At 40.2% G+C, this 21,091-nt stretch overlaps 1 protein-coding gene and 2 non-coding genes across 3 annotated transcripts; 1 reads left to right on the top strand and 2 right to left on the bottom strand.

The window, feature by feature from the left end:
• Positions 1–410: 410 nt before the first annotated feature.
• On the top strand, positions 411–2,847 carry LOC120081135. Its single transcript, XM_039035810.1, has 3 exons — positions 411–1,202; positions 1,260–1,578; positions 2,162–2,847. The coding sequence occupies exons 1-3, from the start codon at positions 411–413 to the stop codon at positions 2,845–2,847; spliced, it is 1,797 nt and encodes a 598-aa protein (XP_038891738.1).
• Positions 2,848–4,232: 1,385 nt separating this feature from the next.
• Positions 4,233–4,339, bottom strand: LOC120082301. The gene has a single exon (XR_005483132.1). It is a non-coding gene; the product is annotated as a small nucleolar RNA R71 (small nucleolar RNA).
• Positions 4,340–15,049: 10,710 nt separating this feature from the next.
• Positions 15,050–15,156, bottom strand: LOC120082304. The gene has a single exon (XR_005483135.1). It is a non-coding gene; the product is annotated as a small nucleolar RNA R71 (small nucleolar RNA).
• Positions 15,157–21,091: the final 5,935 nt, after the last annotated feature.

Below are 21,091 nucleotides of genomic sequence, written 5' to 3'. Positions count from 1 at the left end.
TAGGAACGATGAAAAAAGCAGTGCGCCAGTCGGTTTTGCGAACGGAGCTCATTTAGTGCCCCAAATGGCTATCGAGCCCGGCGGGGCTTCCTCGGGGCCCAATTTTTGTGCGCGACTTTTCGCTAGGGTTTTTCTATAAAACTAATGGATAACAGCAACAATATGCTAGCAACTCTCAAACACCATCCCCATCATCCTTGGAACACTTGTTGAAGTAATACATCGAAAAGAATGAAACAGTCCTTCAAAACCAAGCTACATCCATCCATAATTTGGAAATTCAAACAGGACAAATTGCGGGAGAGCTAAAAAACAGACCCCAAGGGACAGTGCCTAGCTCAACTGAGCTTCCACACAATCTAGGGAATACAGGGAAAGAACACTGCCAAGCAGTCACCCTAAGAAATGAAATGGCGGCGATAAAAGTCAGAAATGAGCCTAGTAAGACCGAGTCAAAGGAGCAACCTGTGATTGAATCAAAGAAACCTCTATCGCAAATTGAGTCAAAGGAGTCCGAAACTATGGAACCTAAAGATGCGATCACCTCTAAGCCTCCAGACCATGAAACATTGAAAGTACAACTACCTCCATTTCCTCAAAGACTGAAAAAGAAACAAAATGATGAAGGTCTGTATTATCGCTTCCTAGAAATATTGAAACAATTGCACATCAATATTCCATTCATGGAAGCGATAGAGCAGATGCCGATGTATGTCAAATTTTTGAAGGACATTGTCTCGAAGAAGAGAAGCACGGGAAGATTCACCACGGTGGCATTGACAGTAGAATCCAATACTATAATCCCACTAAAGATGCGCGACCTAGGCAGTTTCACAATACCCTTCTCAATAGGAGGAATCTATATTGGTAAAGTATTATGTGATCTTGGGGCAAGCATAAACTCATTGCCCCTTTTAATCTTCAAAATATTGAATGTAGGACAGCTAACACCCACAACGGTGACTCTTCAACTCGCAGATAGGTCCTTGGTGCACCCTAAAGGGAAATTAAAGGATGTCTTGGTAACAATAGATAGATTCATTCTACCTGCAAACTTCATTATCTTAGATTATGAGGCAGATAAAGATATTCCAATCATATTGGGACAACCATTCTTGTCTACTGGTCGTGCTCAAATAGATGTGCACAAGGGAGTCACAATGAGCATCAACGGAAAGAAGCTCAGGTTCAATATTATCAAGGCAATGAAGTTCCTAGATGAGGAAGGCTTATATGAACAAACTTGCGTTGAATATTAGGAATCCGAGGAAGAAAATGAAGAAAGAGAGGATGCGACAACATCCACAGAGACTTGCCATGCGATAACAGAGATATTAAAGAATGAAGAAATGCTGAATTTGGATGAAGAAAGAAAAGCACAGAAGCCCTCTTTAGAGCAACCACCTACACTGGAACTAAAAACTCTACCAACCCACTTGAAGTACGTATTTCTCGGCCAGAATAAAACCTTACCAGTCATCATATCCTCTGTGTTTCCTGAAGAAAAAGAAACCGCACTGCTCAGTGTTCTAAAGAAATATATTAGAGCAATCGAATGGACGCTCGCAGACATCAAAGGTATTAGCCTGACGTATTGCATGTATCAAATTTGGCTTGGAGAAAACCAGAAAGGCTCGATAGAACCTCAACGCAGACTAAACCCTGCGAGAAAGAGGTTATTAAAAAAGAAATCATCAAATGGTTAGATGCCGGTATTATCTACCCTATCGCAGATAGCACTTGGCCATCCCCATGCAGTGTGTTCCCAAAAAGGGCAGGATGATAGTAGTTCCTAACGCAAACAACGAGTTAATCCCCGTGAGGACCGTCACAGGTTAGCGAATTTGTATGGACTACAGGAAACTCAATGCGGTGACAAAGAAAGATCATTTCCCTTTACCTTTTATTGATCAAATGCTCGACCGATTAGCGGGGAATGACTATTTCTGGTTCCTTAATGGGTACACAGGCTATAACCAAATTATGATCGCAACAGAGGATCAAGAAAAGACCACATTCATATGTCCATATGGAACGTTCGACTTTCGTCGCATGCCTTTTAGACTATGAAATGCTCCCAGTATGTTTCAAAGGTGTATGATGGCAATCTTCTCCGAGTACCTTGAACACTCAGTTTAAATATTTATGGATGATTTCTCAGACTATGGGCAAACATATGAAATCTATCTGCAAAACCTAGAGAGAATACTGAAAAGATGTGAAGAAACTAACCTGGTGCTGAAATGGGAAAAGTGTCATTTTATGGTCAAAGAAGGAATTGTTCTCGGGCACAACGTTTCAAAGAATGGGCTAGAGGTGGATAAAGTAAAAATTGAAGCTATAGAAAAACTTCCATCTCCAGCGAATGTGAAAGCTTTGAGGAGTTTCTTAAGACACGTGGGGTTTTATAGAAGGTTTGTGAAGGACTTCTCCAAAATTGCTCAACCTTTGAATGTGTTGTTGGAAGCTAATAGACCTTTTGATTTTGATTCACACTGCCTCACTGCATTCAAAACACTAAAGGACGCTTTGACTATAGCGCCAATTCTGATCACACCCGATTGGGCAAAGCCATTCGAGCTGATGTGCGATTCCAGAGGATATGCGATGAGGGCAGTCTTGGAAAAAAAAGTAAAGACAATGTTACACCCCATCGCATATGCTAGCAGAACATTAAACTCCACGCAAGCGAATTACACTACCACTGAAAAGGAACTTTTAGCGATAATTTTTGCGGTTGAGAAATTCAGACCTTACTTGTTGGGATCAAAAGTGAGTCCACACAGACCATCGGCGATAAGATATTTGATGACCAAAAAATATGCGAAGCCTAGACTAATCTGTTAGGTTTTCTTAAACCAAGAATTTAATACGGAAATAATCAATCAAAAAGGAATAGAGAACCAAGTCGTTGACAATTTATCGCGGTTACAGAATCCTGAAGTGGATTGCATCCAGTCGGAGGTGAACGCCTAATTTCCTGATGAGCAATTGCTTAAGATTGAAGAACTACCCTAGTATGCAGATATTGTCAACTTCTTGGTCTGCAAACAATTCCCTGGAAACTACACATCCCATCAAAAGAAAAGGCTCATTCATGAATGCAAATTTTACTACTGGAACGATCCAAATCTCTACAAAAAAAGACCAGAACAGATATTGAGACTTTGTGTTCCAGAGACTGCTTTCCATCGCATACTATTTTAATGTCATGAATAACCCTATGGAGGGCATTTCGGTGGACAACGCACAAAGATAACGAGCAGAAATGCACGCTATCATAGTGCTAAATCATTAAACAGTGTTGGATTGCGTTGATGAAATATGTTAAATTGCGTCCATTAAGCATAAATTCTATAATATTGCGGTCGCATGCGTCCAATGCATTAGAAGAGGTGGTTTACTATTGTATGCATGTTGCATGATCGCAAGGCATGAACGCATCCTAGGGAGTGTTAGTCGAAACCGTTCTCAACCCGTTCCCTGTGTTCGACCCTGGACTTATCAGGAAACTCAGAGGAATCTACACTTGGATTCCTCTAGGGAAACTTAAGTGCACAACGCAATCCACCACACATATCATCCATAATTTCCACTTCATAAAATTCAAGCATCAAGTTTTTGGCGCCGTTGCCGGGGACTTCGGCAAAATAGTTGTTAACGGTAATTTTTGTGATTTCTTTGCAGAACTCTCAATCTCTGGCAAACTATGACCTAGAGATTGAGAGAACATTTCGAAGGAGACTAAGAAACCGCCAACAGCAACCAAAATCTGATAAAGAAAAGATGTCGGAGTAGCCTAGGAATGAAGCACCAAACAACAACAATGTCATGTCAAATCCGATTCTGTTGGCAAATGATCGCAATAGGCCCATTAGGGACTATGCATCGCCAAACCTCTATGATTTATCTAGGGAATCATGAGGCCTGCCTTATACGGAAATAGATTTGAAATGAAATCGGTGATGCTGCAGATGATCCAGGCTGTAGGTTAATTCGGAGGAAGGCGTGGCGAGGACCCGCACGCCCACCTCCGAAGTTTTATTGAAATCTGCAATACTTTTGTGTTCCTGAACATCTCTGCTGAAGAAGTTCGACTAATGTTGTTCCCATTTTCTCTCTGTGATCAGGCTAGAAAATGGGCTTATTCGCTCGAACCAGGAGAGATCACTTCTTGGGAGCTGGTAGTGGAGAAGTTTATGAAGAAGTATTTTCCACCTACTGAAAACGCAAGACGAAGAAAGCTTATTACTAATTTTGAACAAGATATGGATGAATCGCTCAGTGATGCTTGGGCGAGGTTTAAAAGGTTGGTCCAAGATTGTCCGCATAATGGGCTACCAGATTGCCTGCAAATGAAAATTTTCTACAGTTTGAATCCTGCTTCGCAGACCATTGCCAATGCGGCGGCAGCTGGTGGTCTGCTTGACAAGACTTATGATGAGGTGAATAATATCCTGGACCGCATCTCCAAGAATCATGAAGACTGGAGAGAGAGTGACCAGAGATTAAGACTCAAGGATTCTAATGCAAATAACGGTGCTATCGTCTCATTGCAAAACCAAATGACCGCAATGATGAATTTGATTCAAGGAATGACGATCAACAGCCCAACACCGCAAGGTGGGCAGATTAATGCAATAAGTCAAAACACCGCAAGGTGTGCGACTTACGGTGATGGGCATGCAATGGAAGATTTTCCGCAAAATCCACAATCTTTATATTTTGTAAAGAACAACCCTTTTCAAACACTTACAACCCCGGGTGGAAAAACCACCCCAATTTTGCTTGGAAAAATCAACAACAAAATTTTCAATCTGTGGCGTAAAAAGAAGGGCCACCAAGATTCTTTCAATGCAGTAACGATCAACAGAGCAACCAAGCAAGTAGCTCACAACAACGACCGCAATCTTCTTCTAAAAAGCCTATTGAAGCAATACATAGAGAAAAATGAGACAGTGCTTCAAAGTCAGGCTACGTCCATCCGCAACCTTGAGTTGCAAATGAGCCAGATTACGAATGAGCTCAAAAGTAGACCGCAAGGGGCGTTGCCAAGTTCAACTGAGCTTCCACGCAACCCAGGGGGATTAGGTAAAGAGCAATGTCAGGTTGTGACATTACGCAGTGGAAAGACCGTGGAGGGAGGAAGAAAGGACCAGAGTAGGACAACTTCCATCGCAGCTGAGCCTGAGATTGCCCTGTATGACTTGGGGCCAGCATAAATTTGATGCCGCTGTCAATCTTTCGACAATTAAATGTAGGGAAACTTTTGCCCACATCCGTGACTCTCCAACTGGCCGAAAGATCTCTTGTTCATCCAAAGGGTAAGCTGAAGGACATGCTGATCACGATGGATAAATTTATTTTGCCAACTGCATCCTGGATTATGAGGCCGATAAATATGTGCCCATCATTTTGGGGCAACCTTTCCTATCAACGGGTCGTGCTCAAATTGATGTGCACAAAGGAGAAATCACTTTGAGCATAAACGGATAGAAGCTCAAATTTAACATAATTCGTGCCATGAAATTTCCTGATGAGGAAGACCTGCCAGATTCTGAAGAAGACCTGAATTTGATTGAAGAAGAAATGTTTGATGAAGAGTGTGAAGAAGAGGATGCCAACGCATCCGTAGCTACTTGCAATACGATCATAGTAAGAACAAACAAAGAAGAAGGATTGATCGCAACACAAGAAGTAGAGCCAAAAGAAGAAAGAAAAATAACGCAACCTTCTCTCGTGGAACCACCAACACTTGAATTGAAAACCCTACCAACACATTTGAAGTACGCATTCCTGGGGCAGAATGAGAAGCTGTCAGTGATAATTTCCTCCACGCTTAACGCAGATCAAGAGAATATGTTGATGAGCATTCTCAAGAAGCATGTGCGAGCAATCGGCTGGACACTCCCTGATATTAGAAGAATTAGCCCCGCGTACTGAATGCACCATATTCGTCTTGAGGACGACCATAAAGCAACCATTGAAAATCAATGCAGACTTAACCCTACGATGAAGGAGGTCTTCAAAAAGGAGATTATCAAGTGACTGGATGTGAGCATTATCTATCCCATTGCAGATAGCATGTGGGTCAACCCCGTGCAATGTGTGCCGAATAAGGGAGAAATGATGGTAGTCCCAAATGAGAACAATGAATTAATACCGCAAAGAACCATCACTGAATGACGCATCTGCTTGGACTACTGCAAATTGAATGCGGCCACAAAGAAAGATCACTTCCCTTTGCCATTCATCGATCAAATGCTGGACAGATTAGTAGGGAATGATTTTTATTGCTTCTTGGATAGATATGCTATAACGATCCGACTCCCTAGGACTTAAGTTAGGCCGTTACTAAACACATGCATGCGGGGAACTTAAAACGACACTCTATTGTGGTGAAATAAATGCTAATTAAATAAGATAAATTTAAAAGACTTAAACATTTAATTTCAAATATTAAAAACAACGATAGGGTACCCATAAATCATAAATGATAATAAATAAATCTGGAAGCGATTCTAAATAGTAAGTTTTAAACATCAACACTGAAAGCTAAGAAAAACATGAAAAGAAGTTTAAATCTCATGAGCGAAAGCATAAAACTGGTCCCAGTGGCTCGATCACGAATTTCGCTTGTCATTCGTCGGTGCGTCCCTACTCTTACCTGGAACATAAACATGAAAAGAAAGGGGTGAGTATAAAATACTCAGTAAGTAACCCCACTACTGGGTCAGGCTAAGCATCTGTGTCCTCTAGATGCCTACCTCTAGTGGAACATATAAACTACTCTAGTCCCCATGGGACACATATATACATGAAAGACTTATTTCTATCCTACAATAGTTGAGTATGCCCACTACCTCTAGTAAGTCCCCTAGGACCCACAACCTCTGGTGAATCTCGAAGGAAACACAATCTCTTACATACGCATGGTTATGCATACACCTCTTTCGTATACACATAAACCCACTTAATGTGTACCTCTTTCGTACACATGGTTACGTATACACCTCTTTCGTATACACCCACTGAAGGTGTACCTCTTTCGTACACCTGATTAAGTATACACCTAACCTACTAAGTATGTACCTCTTTCGTACATCTAGTTATGTATACACCTCTTTCGTATACATATAACCCACTGAGTATGTACCTCTTTCGTACATCTAGTTATGTTATACACCTCTTTCGTTTACACATAACCCACTGAATATGTACCTCTTTCGTACATCTAGTTATGTTATAAACCTCTTTCGTATACACATAACCCACTGAGTATGTACCTCTTTCGTACATCTAGTTATGTATACACCTCTTTCGTATACACATAACCCACTGGGTATATACCTCTTTCGTACACCCCAGTACCCTCTAGGTATGTATCACTTTCATACACACTAGCCCTAGTACATCTCTTTCATGTACTAGCGCCCTTGGACGTGCATTACTTTCATGCAGTCACATAGTCTGGAAAGGAAAAGAGATTACATCTAACTTCATATTACATGTAACATTCACCCAATCATGAATTCTCTAAAATCTCCTCATCGCCAACCCTATGTTAATTAACCTCAACATATGTATTAAATTTAGTTTTAGATGGATCAACTGTAGCACATCACTTTCATGCACTAATTCATGTAAACAATACAGTATTGGAGATTTCGTAATATATCATACAGTCTACATATTCTCATAATAAATCGCATAACTATATAGATCAGCAAATTTCTAATGCTCATCTAACTTTAAGGGTGTCCAATAGGAATGCTACTTAACTCATCATTTAAGGGTCATGCTCAATTATCATTTAACATAACTCATAAAATTCCAAAACAAGCTCATACATAATCATATTTCGTTATATTACCACATGCTCATATATCCTTTATAAGCACTCCATCCAACCTCAAAATGATCAAAATTATTCAACGAAAAAACTGCTACAGGATCCTCAATGTTAAATCTATAGTGTATCGCCTGGCACAAAAGCGATTCCAGTAGTAAGATTACTTACCTCAAAGTAAATCCAAATTAGTTCAAGCAAGCTTATCCCCTCCTTGCCAAGCAAAGCCTTGAAGCGACATCTTAACAAATTTTCTGCCCAAATTGGTCTTAAACTTCAAACTTGGTGGGCCACCTCAAAATCCTCCCAAATATGGATTATAGAATCCCAAACATTATGAGTTAATCAAACCATACCAAAATCTTAGTTAACAATGAATCTCCAAAGTTTGAAAAAAAAACACTTACCTAACCAGTCTCAACACTCAAAATCGAAAAAATTGTGGCGAATGAAAGAGAGAGGTCTGGCGGCGCGTGGTCTCCGACGGCAGTGCGACGAGTAGTGGTCGGAAGAAGCTTCCGGGCTGGGTGGCTAGACGTCGAGTCTGCTGCTTCACCACAGATCTGACAGCTGAAAGACGGCACGGTGCGCGGTAGTCAGAGGGCTGGATCGGCGGTGACTCAGACGGCTCCTGCTGGGCGAGTGGCATGACAGCGGATCTGGTAATGAAGGGAGGAGGCCTACAATCGGATCTGGCAATGAAGGGAGGCGACGGCAGATCTGGCAGTGAAGGGAGGCGGCGCAGCGGATCTGGCAGTGAAGGGAGGCAGTGCGATGGTCGTTCGAAATGGCAGTGAGGGGAGGTGGCGCGGCGGTCGTTCGGAATGGCAGTGAGGGGAAGCGGCACGTGAAGGCAGGAAGAAAATTTTCTGGGGAAGAGGGGGAGCCATGCGTGAGGGAGATGGGGGGTGGGTTTTCTTTTTTATTTAAAAAATGATAATAATAATAATAATAACTAAAAATGGAAATAATATAATTACACTTAAATCATTTCCTTAATCCACTTTATACTATTTATTTCTTTTCCTTTTCAAAAGAAAATTAATTCCTATCATTAATTTTCAAATTGAATTTCAAAATTGAATAATTCTCACGCTAACACTTAAATTCCCACACTTATACTTCAAATCCAAAATTCCAAAAATTCCCTCCAATAACCAAATTTACTGAAATTATATAAAAAGTGAAAATTCGGGGTGTTACATATGTCGGGCATAATCAGATCATGATAGCTCCTGGAGACCAAGACAAGACCACATTCATCTGCCCATATGGGACATTTGCTTTTCGCTGCATGTCGTTTGGCCTCTGCAATGCATCACACACGTTCCAGAGGTGCATAATGGTGATTTTTTCAGATTATCTCGAGGACTTAGTAGAAGTATTTATGGATGACTTCTCCATTTATAGGAACAGTTATGAAGTTTGCCTGGCCAATTTGGAGAAAATTCTGAGAAGATGTGAAGAGACGAACCTAGTGCTCAATTGGGAAAAATGTCACTTCATGGTGAATGAGGGAATGGTGTTGGGACACAAGGTCTCCCGAGAAAGGTTGGAGGTGGACAAAGCAAAGATTGACGTAATTAAAAAGCTTCCACCTCCAACCAACGTGAAGGTTGTGCGAAGCTTCTTGGCGCATGCCGGATTCTATAGACGATTCGTTAAGGACTTTTCTAAAATAGCAAGACCACTGAGTGCGTTGGTAGAGGCAGACAGGAAGTTTGAATTTGACAACAATTTCCTCAACGCATTCAAAATTTTAAAAGATGTGCTGATTACCGCACCCGTCTTGATTGCACCGGATTGGGCACTCCCATTCAAACTCATGTGCGATGCAAGCGGGTATGCAATGAGATTGCATTAGCGCAAAAGAAGAAAACAATTTTGCACCCCATCGCATATGCGAGTAAAACCCTGAACCCTGCTCAACTTAATTATACCACCACTGAAAAAGAACTCCTAGCTGTGATTTTTATGTTGGAAAAATTCCGGGCATATCTATTGAGAACCAAGGTACTCATTCACACTGATCAGTCGACAATCAAATATTTGATGAAAAAGAAGGATGCAAAGCCGAGGTTGATCAGATGGGTTCTCCTTCTTCAAGAATTTGATATCGAGATAATTGATCAGAAGGGGACAGAGAATCAAGTTGCGGATCACTTGTCCAAATTAGAAAATCCTGAGGTTGACTACAATGAATCTGAAGTGAGTGTCGTGTTCCCAGACGAGCAGCTGTTTTTCATAGAAAAACTGTCTTGGTATGTGGACATCGTTAATTATTTGGTTTGTGAACAATTTCCTGAAGATTACACCTACCATCAACAGAAGAAGCTCAAGAATGAATGCAGACACTATTATTGGGATGAGCCGAATCTGTATAAAAGAGGTGCATATCAAATCATTCGATTTGCATCCCAGATGCTGCTCAACAATGCATATTATCGGAGTGCCATGATTCGCCATATGAAGGGCACTTTGGAGGACAACGTACTGCAGCCAAAGTTTTACAAAGTGGATTCTTCTGACCTTCATTATTTAAGGATACTGCTGACTACACAATGAAATGTGATCGGTGTCAACGCACCGACAACATTTCATGGAAGAACACAATGCCAATGAATACTATCTTGAAGCTGGAACTATTTGACGTATGGGGGATTGATTTCATGGGACCATTCCCTCCTTCAAATGGTAAGCACTATATTCTATTAGCTGTTGACAATGTCTCTATGTGGGTAGAGGCAATTGCATACGCCGCAAGTGATGCGGCAGTAGTCTCTCAGTTCCTAAAGAAAAATATTTCACGCGTTTTGGCACTCTCCGTGCCATCATAAGTGATGAAGGATCACACTTCATCAACCACAATATAAAGGAGCTGTTGTGCAAGTACAATATCCTCCACAAAGTAGCCACCGTATACCATCCGCAAACAAATGGCCAAGCTGAAGTGTCTAATCGGGAAATTAAATTGATATTTGAGAAGGTAGTCAAACCTTCGCGGAAGGATTGGGCAATGAAGCTTGATGATGCATTATGGGCATACCATACCACATTTAAAACACCTATAGGTATGTCCCCTTATGCATTGGTATTCGGCAAGGCGTGTCACTTGCCTTTGGAGCTGGAATATAAAGCATTATAGGCGGTCAAGAAACTGAATTTTGATTTGAAGAAAGCAGAAGAAGCGCGGAAAGTGCAACTGGTTGAGCTAGAAGAATGGAGGAACAACGCATATGAAAATGCAAAAATTTATAAAGAGCGCACCAAGCGTTGGCATGATCAACGCATATGCAGTAAGAACCTCCAAGTCGGGCAGAAAATCTTGCTTTTCAATTCACGTCTGCGATTCTTCCCGGGAAAGCTAAAGTCTTGTTGGTACGGACCGTTCATAATTCGACAAGTACTTCCGCATGGTGCAGTGGAATTATCAAATAACGACGGAACCAACATATTCAAGGTCAGTGGGCAGCGAGTAAAGGCATACCATGGAGAAGACTGGCATCACCAAGTCGAATCCATGGAATCAAGAAACCTTGAATGAAGAAGGAAGTAGATGGTCCCTGCATTATCAGATGATCGCAATTTATCAGGGACGCAAAGTTTTGGAAAATCTCAAGTCTTCATCTCTTTTCTAAACTACTTAGAATTATCCTTACTTTACTATCGTTTCATTTTTCACTTCTATTGCTACAAAAAAAAAAAAAAAGAAAAAAAAAAGAAAGAAAGAAAAAGAAAAAAAAGCCTTTTATTTTGTTTAAAATAATTTGACCCTCTCTTTGTTTTCTTTACAACGATTGAGGCGCTGGATTGCGGAAATGTTATGCGAAGAAGCACTTATCTTATTCCATCATTGCAACCCAACGAAGAATGATCACCGCAAGATGGATGCGTCAATACAATGTGAGCGACAGCACTAAATTTGGGGGTGTACTCTTCCTTATCCTACTTCAAATTTTGCGGTATCACATTGTATATTACTTTTCAAAGTTTTATCACCGCATTCTCCTTGACTACCGCAAACATATCACAAGTAGATAACTTTAGTAGTTTGACACATGTATTCTTTACCAAGTATGATTTCAATGATGAAAAATATGCTTCTATCTCTTTCGTATATACTAGAGTCAACGTAAATCTTAGGATAGTCACCTCATGAAATATTTCTCGAAGTTAGGGGTTTGCTAGCTTTCTTTCAATTTTCTTTAGAACGCATTCTAGGACCTTCGCATGACTTATTTTAATCCTTTGGCAATGAGGACATTACTGTATTTTAAATTTGGGGGTGGGATATTTTTTTCCGACCTTGCTACAAAAATAATAATAATAATAATAATAAATTTTTGAATAACAACTCCACTGTCAACGCAATGGGAAACCCATGTTAATATGAGTAAGTTGTGAAAGGCACTTACCCATAGTTGGATGTCCGCATGACACATGTGGGCACAAGCCAAAACGAAAGTAAGTCACTAGGATCAACGCATAAATAAATGACTGCAACTCTACTGCCAAGTTGGTATAAGTTTAGTCTGAGAAAGAGTGCATTGCTCGTAATTGGATGTCCGCATGACACCCATGGGGGCAAGCCAAAACGAAGGCAAGGCACTCGGATCGGCACAAGGTCAAAAAAAATAGCAATGAAGAAAATTTTTGTACAAGGATAAATCATTTGACAGCCCAGTGGAAAATTTTCTTTTTGAAATAAATCATGCGATGTTTCGGAATTCAGTAAAGTCTTTTTGAAAATTAAGCTTGCAATCCCTAAGTCTTAGAAGTATTTTAGGAAGAGATTTGAATAAGACTTAAGGAAATTCTGGCATATAGGATTTGAATGAAGTATCCTTGAGAAATCTAGGGAAAAAACTTTGCGGCTAACTTGCTAAAGGAATTTTTAGCTTATGCTTGAGAACAAGCACTGTATAAATTTGGGGGTGTGATAACGAGCAGAAATGCACGTTATCATAGTGTTAAATCCTTAAACAATGTTGGATTGCGTTGATGAAATATGTTAAATTGTGTCCATTAAGCATAAATTCTATAATATTGCGGTCGCATGCGTCCAATGCATTAGAACAGTTGATCTTTATATTTTTGTGCAGAATAATGCGTTAACGCAATGCAAAAAATGCAATCATAGGAATACATTGATCGAGCGCAACTTCTTCGCAAGACTTTGCGTTAATCGTGCTCGTAAACATCCACCCAAGAAGAATCACCGCAACATGGTGGGTGCATCCGGACGAAAGGACAATTAAGATCAATGGGACAAAAAGCTGACGGCAGTCGGATCCAAATTAAGTTGACAGCCGATAACAGTCACAAAGTACATCCAACTTTATCGGTGAAAATTATCCGGCGCATCAGTCAGGAATTAAAGTTGTCCCATCTGTACAACCAGGAGAGAGAAGCCGCCTTTCACCTTTTATGTCCTATAAATACCAAGTTCATTCTTCAGAGAATGGGTTAAGCAGTCTATTACCTCATCACCATTACAAGTTCATACCTCTGTTCATAGTTTTCTTTTCCATTTTATGACGGAGCAAGAGAAGAATGGTGACGCTGGAGATTGTCCAAGGCAGCTCGAGAGAAAACCTTGGGGCGTAAGAACAGAGAGCAGGCTGACTCTCACGAAAGCGAGAATATCTTTAGAGCACGAGTAGAAACAATGTAACGCCTGGTAGCAAGAAATTGCTCCAGGCTCTTTACTATACTTGCATTGTTATTCTTTAATTCATCTTATATCTATTCAATGGAAGTTCTATTTCTACATCTGCTCACTCTCTTAATATGCATGAATAGCTAAACTAGTTGAATGGGTTGAGAGGAACTAAGCTAACATGATTTAGGAAGTTCATTGCTTGCGATTGTCTTGTTTTATGTTGTGCAAAATACCCCTTTAGAGTTACTCGAGAGAGAATCTAAAGAAAGAACCTAATGTCTCGAGAGAGCTAGGTTAGAATCTGGACTCGAAAGAGCAAGATTAAGCTTGCATAAACAAGAGTAGGGACTTAGAGATAAGCTCTGTTTGTCAACTTGCATCACATGCATCCTAGGAATAGGAACGATATTATGTGGTCGCATATTTGTGTGAATTTCATGTTGTCATCGCATAAATAAAGATAGAGGTTTATTTTTAAACCTTGTAGACTTATCGCATATTTATCGCATGCATTCTAGCCTTAGAAGTCGTGGCATTCGCGTCGAGAGGTGGTTTACTATTGTATGCATGTTGCATGATCGCAAGGCATGAACGCATCCTAGGGAGTGTTAGTCAACCCTTCTCAACCCGTTCACGCATATTCATCGTATTTCCCGTTTATCAACTCTTTTCGAACTCTGCTGTGCATTCGTTATTATTTTCATTAACGCAACAATAACCCAACACTTATTTATTCAATTGTTACCCGCAAGTTTTCATAAAAATCTCCAACGCAACTATTTTCACACAAGTACCTGTGTTCGACCCTGGACTTACCAGGAAACTCAGAGAAATTTACACTTGGATTCCTCTGGAGAAACTTGAGTGCACAACGCAATCCACCACATATCATCCATAATTTCCACTTCATAAAATTCAAGCATCAAGTTTTTGGCGCAGTTGCCAGGGACTTCAGCAAAATAGTTGTTAACGGTAATTTTTTGTGATTTCTTTGCAGAACTCTCAATCTCTGGCAAACTATGACCCAGAGATTGAGAGAACATTTCAAAGGAGACTAAGAGACCGCCAACAGTAACCACAATCTGATAAATAAGAGATGGGGGAGCAGCCTAGGAATGAATAGCACCAAACAACAACAATGTCATGGCAAATCCGATTCTGTTGGGAAATGATCGCAATAGCCCATTAGGGACTATGCATCACCAAACCTCTATATTTCTCTCCGGGAATCATGAGGCCTGCCTTATACGGAAGTAGATTTGAAATAAAACCGGTGATGTTGCAGATGATCCAGGCTGCAGGTTAATTCGGAGGAAGGCATGGCGAGACCCACATGCCCACCTCCGAAGTTTATTGAAATCTGCAATACTTTTGTGTTCCAGAACATCTCTGCTAAAGAGTTCGACTAACGTTGTCCCATTTTCTCTCTGTGATCAGGCTAGGAAATGGGCTTATTCGCTCGACCAGGAGAGATCACTTCTTGGGAGCTGGTGGTGAAGAAGTTTATGAAGAAGTATTTTCCACTTACCGAAAACGCAAGACGAAGAAAGTTTATTACTAATTTTGAACAAGATATGGATGAATCGCTCAGTGATGCTTGGGCGAGGTTTAAAAGATTGGTCCGAGATTGTCCACATAATGGGCTACCGATTGCCTGCAAATGGAAATTTTCTACCACGGTTTGAAATCCTGCTTCGCAGACCGCTGCCAATGCGGCGACAGCTGGTGGTCTGCTTGACAAGACTTATGATGAGGCAAAAAATATCTTGGACCGCATCTCTAAGAATCATGAAGACTGGAGAGAGAGTGACCATAGATTAAGACTTAAGGATTCTGACGCAAATAATGGTGCTATTGTCTCATCGCAAAACCAAATGACCATAATGATGAATTTGATTCAAGGAATGACGATCTTGCAGCCCAACACCGCAAGGTAGGTAAGATTAACGCAATAAGTCAAAACACTGCAAGATGTGCGACTTGCGGTGATGGGCATGCAATGGAAAATTGCCGCAAAATCCACAGTCTGTATATTTTATAAAGAACAACCCCTATTTAAACACTACAACCCGGGTGGAAAAACCACCCAATTTTGCTTGGAAGAATCAACAACAAAATTTTCAATCTGTGGCGACAAAAGAAGGGCCACCAGGATTCTTTCAATGCAGTAACGCTCAATAGAGCAACCAAGTAAGTAGCTCATAAACACAATCGAAATCTTCTTCTAGAAAAGCCTATTGAAGCAATACATAGAAAAAACGAGACAGTGCTTCAAAGTCAGGCTACGTCCATCCGCAACCTTGAATTGCAAGTGGGCCAGATCGCGAATGAGCTCAAAAGTAGACCGCAAGGGGCATTGCTAAGTTCAACCGAGCTTCAACGCAACCCGGGGGATCAGGTAAGGAGCAATATCAGGTTGTGACATTCTGTAGTGGAAAGACCGTGGAGGGAGGAAAAAAGGACCAGAGTAGAGCAACTTCCATCGCAGCTAAGCCTGAGATTGCGGCAACGCAAGAAGAAGAAAAGGAAAATGAAGCAGTAGAACCTGAGGTTGTGTCAACCTCAAAGTCAAATGAAACGAGAACCATGAAAGTTCAGTTACCACCCTTCTTTCAGAGGCTAAGGACGAAGAAAAACAAAGAGGTACAGTACCAATGCTTCCTGTCTATGCTAAAACAATTACATGTTAATATTCTTTCAGTGAAGCGATTGAGGAAATGCCTGCCTATGCTAAGTTTCTGAAGGACATGGTAACTAAGAAAAGAGGCGCTGAAAAATTTTCCATGGTGGGACTAACACAAAGTTCCAAATGGATTGGAGGTGGAGCTATTTGACGTCTGGGGTATAGATTTCATTGGACCATTTCCATCGTCAAATGGTCATAAACACAATCCTATTAGCTATCAACTATGTTTCCAAATGGATTGAAGTTGTTTCAGCATTGTAAACGATGCGGCAACAGTCTCTAAGTTCTTGCAGAAAAACATCTTCATTCGTTTTGGCACCCCACGTGCCATAATAAGTGAGAAGGGACCCACTTTGTGAATCGCATTGTTAGCAAACTGTTGATCAAATATAATGTCCACTATAAGATCGCCACTGCATATCATCTCCCAAAAACGGGCAAGCAGAGGTTTCTAACAGAGAAATCAATTTAATCTTAGAGAAGGTGGTGAACCCATCACGGAAGGATGGGCCATGAAACTGGATGATGCCTTGTGGGCATATCGGACTGCTTATAAGACACCCATAGGCATGTCACCATATGCGTTGGTGTTTGGAAAGGCTTGTCATCTGCCATTGGAACTGGAATATAAGGCGGAGTGGGCAGTTAAGAAACTTAACTTTGATCTTAAAGCTGCAGGAGAGGAGAGAAAACTTCACTTACTAGAGCTGGATGAGTAGAGATTACAGGCGTATGAGAATTTCAAAATTTACAAAGAACACACCAAGCGATGGCATGATAAGCGTCTTTGTGAGAAAAACCTCAAGGCAGGTCAAAGGGTATATTGTTCAACTCTAGGTTGCGTCTCTTTCTTGGAAAACTGAAGTTGCGCTAGTCCGGGTCTTTCATAATTAAGGAAGTATTCCTGCATGGAGTGGTGGAATTGACCAACGAAGATGGGACCAACGCATTTAAAATGAATGGACAAAGAGTAAAGATGTATCATGGAGGAGATTTTCAACGCGAGAAAACCTCCATTGACTTGGGTAAGCCAAAATAAAGAAGAAACAATCAGTCCCTGCGATGATAAGCGACATACATTCATTAGGGACAAATATATCATTTTTTAGTATCCTTTTTGTCTTTCTTTCAAGAGTCTACTTTACTCTTTGCATATTTACTACTCTTTATCAATCAACTCTTCCTTTCATACTTTTAATCTTTTTTATTTCATCATGTTGATCGCAATAAACGATTGCGATGGAGTAATGCGATGGATTTAAAACACGTGATCGATTCAATCAGCCCATCGCAATTACAAAATCAGGCCATCACAGGAAAGGATGCGATCAAAATGATGCGGGCGAAAAATTAAATTTGGGGGTTGTGTCCTTCCTTGCCTCATCTTTTTTCAATTTTTGTACTTCTCACTTTCAATTTAATATTGCTGAATTCTACTATCGCATTCTCTCTCGTTTGACTCAATCCTGAAATTTTTTATTGCCTTATTTGGTCGTTGCATTCGCCCTTTGCCCATTATGACTTCAATGATGAAATATATGCTTCTTTTCTTACTGCATGAACTAGCGTCAGATTAATTTCAGGACAATCAATTCACAAAAAATTTCTAAAATTTAGTGGTCTACCAGCTTTCCTTCAAAACTATTTTTACAAAATTTTCTGAGTCCATCGCATGAATTATTTCGTCTTCAACAATGAGGACATCGTTGTGAGTTAAATTTGGGGGGTGTTATTTTTAGCTTTGTTATTTTCATTTCGATTAAAAAAAAGAGAGAGAAAGAAAAATAATATATAATGTTGAGATCGGATCCTACTCGTAGTTGGATGTCCGTATGACACCCGTTGGGGCAAGCTAAAACGAAGGTAGGAATCGTGATCAATGCAGAAGTTAAGTGATCGAAACTCCGCTGCCAAATAAAGAGATGGGCATGAGTTTTGACTAAAAAGAGTGTCTTGCTCGTAGTTGGATGTCTACATGACACCTGTGGGGGCAAGCCAAAATGAAGGTTGGGCACTCGGATCAGCGCAAGATTACAAAATGAATATCTGGCCAAAATCACTTGAACACCCCGGTTTGATAAAGTTTGAAATAAATTATGCGATGTCCTAGAAATGAGTAAAGATAATTTGCACATTCCTTCTTTAGTCACCACAATTCTTGAATTCCTATGTTATAGAGTTTGAATAATTTGCTTATTAGGTAAAGGTTTTTTTTTTTTTTTTTTTTAAAGATTAAGCTCCGGTCTCTAAAGGTTAGAAATATTTTAGGAAGAGATTAGGATAGAAATTAATAAGGCATTGGTTCGGCGATTTGAATATGGCACCATGAAAAGCCTAGGCAGGGTGAGGTGATTAAAATTTTGAGAAATCTTTAATTTATGCTTGAGGGCAAGCATTGTTTTAAATTTGAGGGTGTGATAACTGGTAGAAATATAAGTTATTAAAGCTCAAATTATTAAAACAATGGGAGAAAGCGATGGTAAAATAGGCAATATTATGATTGAATGCACCAAACTAAAAGAAATTGTGATCGCTAATGCTCATCGCATAAAGGTAGTAAATCATGTTATTCTGTGCAGGTACAATGCAATGTGCGTCTGAAATTGCGATCCAAGGATATAATGCGATGGCGCATTTGAGTTTGTGATCCAAGAAGTACCTAAAAAATGATCGCATATAGACCTTACATAAAGGCAACAACATAATAAAACATGATGGGGCGTAAAGCTGATAACGGTCAATTTAAAATACAGTTGACGACAGTTAAAGACCATATCGTTGCAAATACATTGAACTTTCGGTGATTTTCAGACAGCACAACAGAGTATGGAAATTAATGCTGCCCATCCATGCAATCATTAGTGAGAAGAACTACTTCACCTTGAAATCTATAAATACCCAATGTTACCAAACCAGAGATAGCACGAGGAGGCGAGGCAAAACCGAGGGAAGGGAATTCTTGAAAAGAAATTAATTTTCGGAGAGGTCGAGAGACTGTCGGAAACAGCACGAAGGAGAGACACCCAACCCTTACAAGAGAAAGATTCTACAAATCAGAAAAGAGTTGAAGTGATAAAAGTAGTGTAAAAAGCCACGGAAAGAAAGACATCTTACCTGGCTTGATATTTCTCACTTTATTTATTGTTTTTTACTCAACACTTTATTTGCAAAAAAAAAAAAAAATGGAAACTTCATTTCAATTTATGTTCAGTCTCTCCACAATATGCATGAGTAACTAAATTTGTGAATGAATTGAGAAGTACTTAGCTGGCATGACTTAAGCTATGCCCTTTATGCGATCATCTTGTCTTATATATGCTTCATTCATCATTTGGAGTAATTGAGAGAGTAGTCTAAAGATAGAATCTAGGCTTGAGAGAGTCGGATTATCGCATAAGTAAGAGTAGAAACTTAGAAATAAGTTCTATCTGCTACACTCCATACACATCGCATGCATCCTAGAAATAGAAAATGTGGCATTATACATTGAGAAATGTAGTGCTTAATATTTTTATATAGCATAATTGCATGACTTGTACAAAATCTTAAGAAATGTTAGCTAAATTTCTTCTCAACCCCTTCATCGCATACTTGTTACAACACCACTCTTCATCGCTCCGCGTTTAATTCCATCGCATTAGAAAGTATAAATTAAATCATCATCTACTTCTTTATCACCATCGAAATAGAATCAGAGAGTCCGTCGCATATCTATTTAGTAATCCTTGCGTTCGACCCTGGACTCACCAGGACCCTAAGAAGACTTATACTTGGGCTTTGTTAGGAAAACTTGTATGATCATCGCATCCACACATCTTTACATCACATGATAAATCAACGCATCAGAGCGCATTAGGGTGGGACTCTTGAGCCAAAAACGAGGGGTTACACTTACATAGGATTGTTAAGGATTAACTATTTTGGACCGAACAAATGGTGGCTATTAGGTTTAGTTTCAAGAGTTGGTTCTGCCTAATGGTTGAGAATGTCTCATCCCAATGAAGGGACATCCGATCACCCCATCGGTGACATTTGTCCTACCTCGCTGGGGCATCATTGCAAAATAAAAGTCTTTTCACTTAGGGTACTTGGAATCTATTTTGCTAAAATTAATTGGTTAATTAAAAAAATCTGGTTTTTGCAAAGTCTTATAAAAGATTATTCGTTTTCTTTTTAGCAACGGTTTTTAATGGCATGAGCCACTATCAATTTACTTAGCGCTGAAAAACTGAATGGCCAAATCTATTCAAGTTGGAAATATATGCTCACGACGATACTCATCATCGAGGATCTGAAGTTTGTCCTTACGAAGGAATGTCCTCCTATTCCACCTTAGAACGCTATTCGAAATGTTTGGGCGGCGTATGAGCGTTAGACACGGGCAAACGAAAAGGTCCGAGCTTATATTCTAGCTAGTCTTAGTGACGTGTTGGCCAAGAAACACGAGTCCATGGTCTCAGCTTGTGAGATCATGAAGTCCCTACGGGAAATTTTCGGACAGCTGTCTGGACAGCTCAAGCATGAGGCTCTGAAACACATCTTCAGCTCCAAAATGGAGGAAGACACCTCTTTTCATGAACACGTGCTGAATATGATGGTCCACTATAACATGGCGGAGATGAATGGGTCTAAAATCGATGAGGGCGGTCAGGTTAGCATTATCTTGCATTCATTGTCGGAGAGCTTCCTCCACTTTGTTGGACTACTCCCTTACCACTCTCCTCAACGAGTTGCATACTCACCAATCCTTGCTGAAAAGTAAGGAGAAAAAGGGAGGTGGGGCAAATGTTGTCTCTTCCTCTAAAAAGTTCTATCGAGGTTCGACCTCAGGAACAAAGTCTGCACCTTCAACTTCTAACTCTGAAAAGGGGAAGAAGAAGAAGGGTGGTAAAGG

This window comes from Benincasa hispida, chromosome 7, assembly GCF_009727055.1.
Source record: "Benincasa hispida cultivar B227 chromosome 7, ASM972705v1, whole genome shotgun sequence".
NCBI lineage: Eukaryota > Viridiplantae > Streptophyta > Magnoliopsida > Cucurbitales > Cucurbitaceae > Benincasa > Benincasa hispida.
This window is presented reverse-complemented; position numbering and strand designations above follow the sequence as displayed.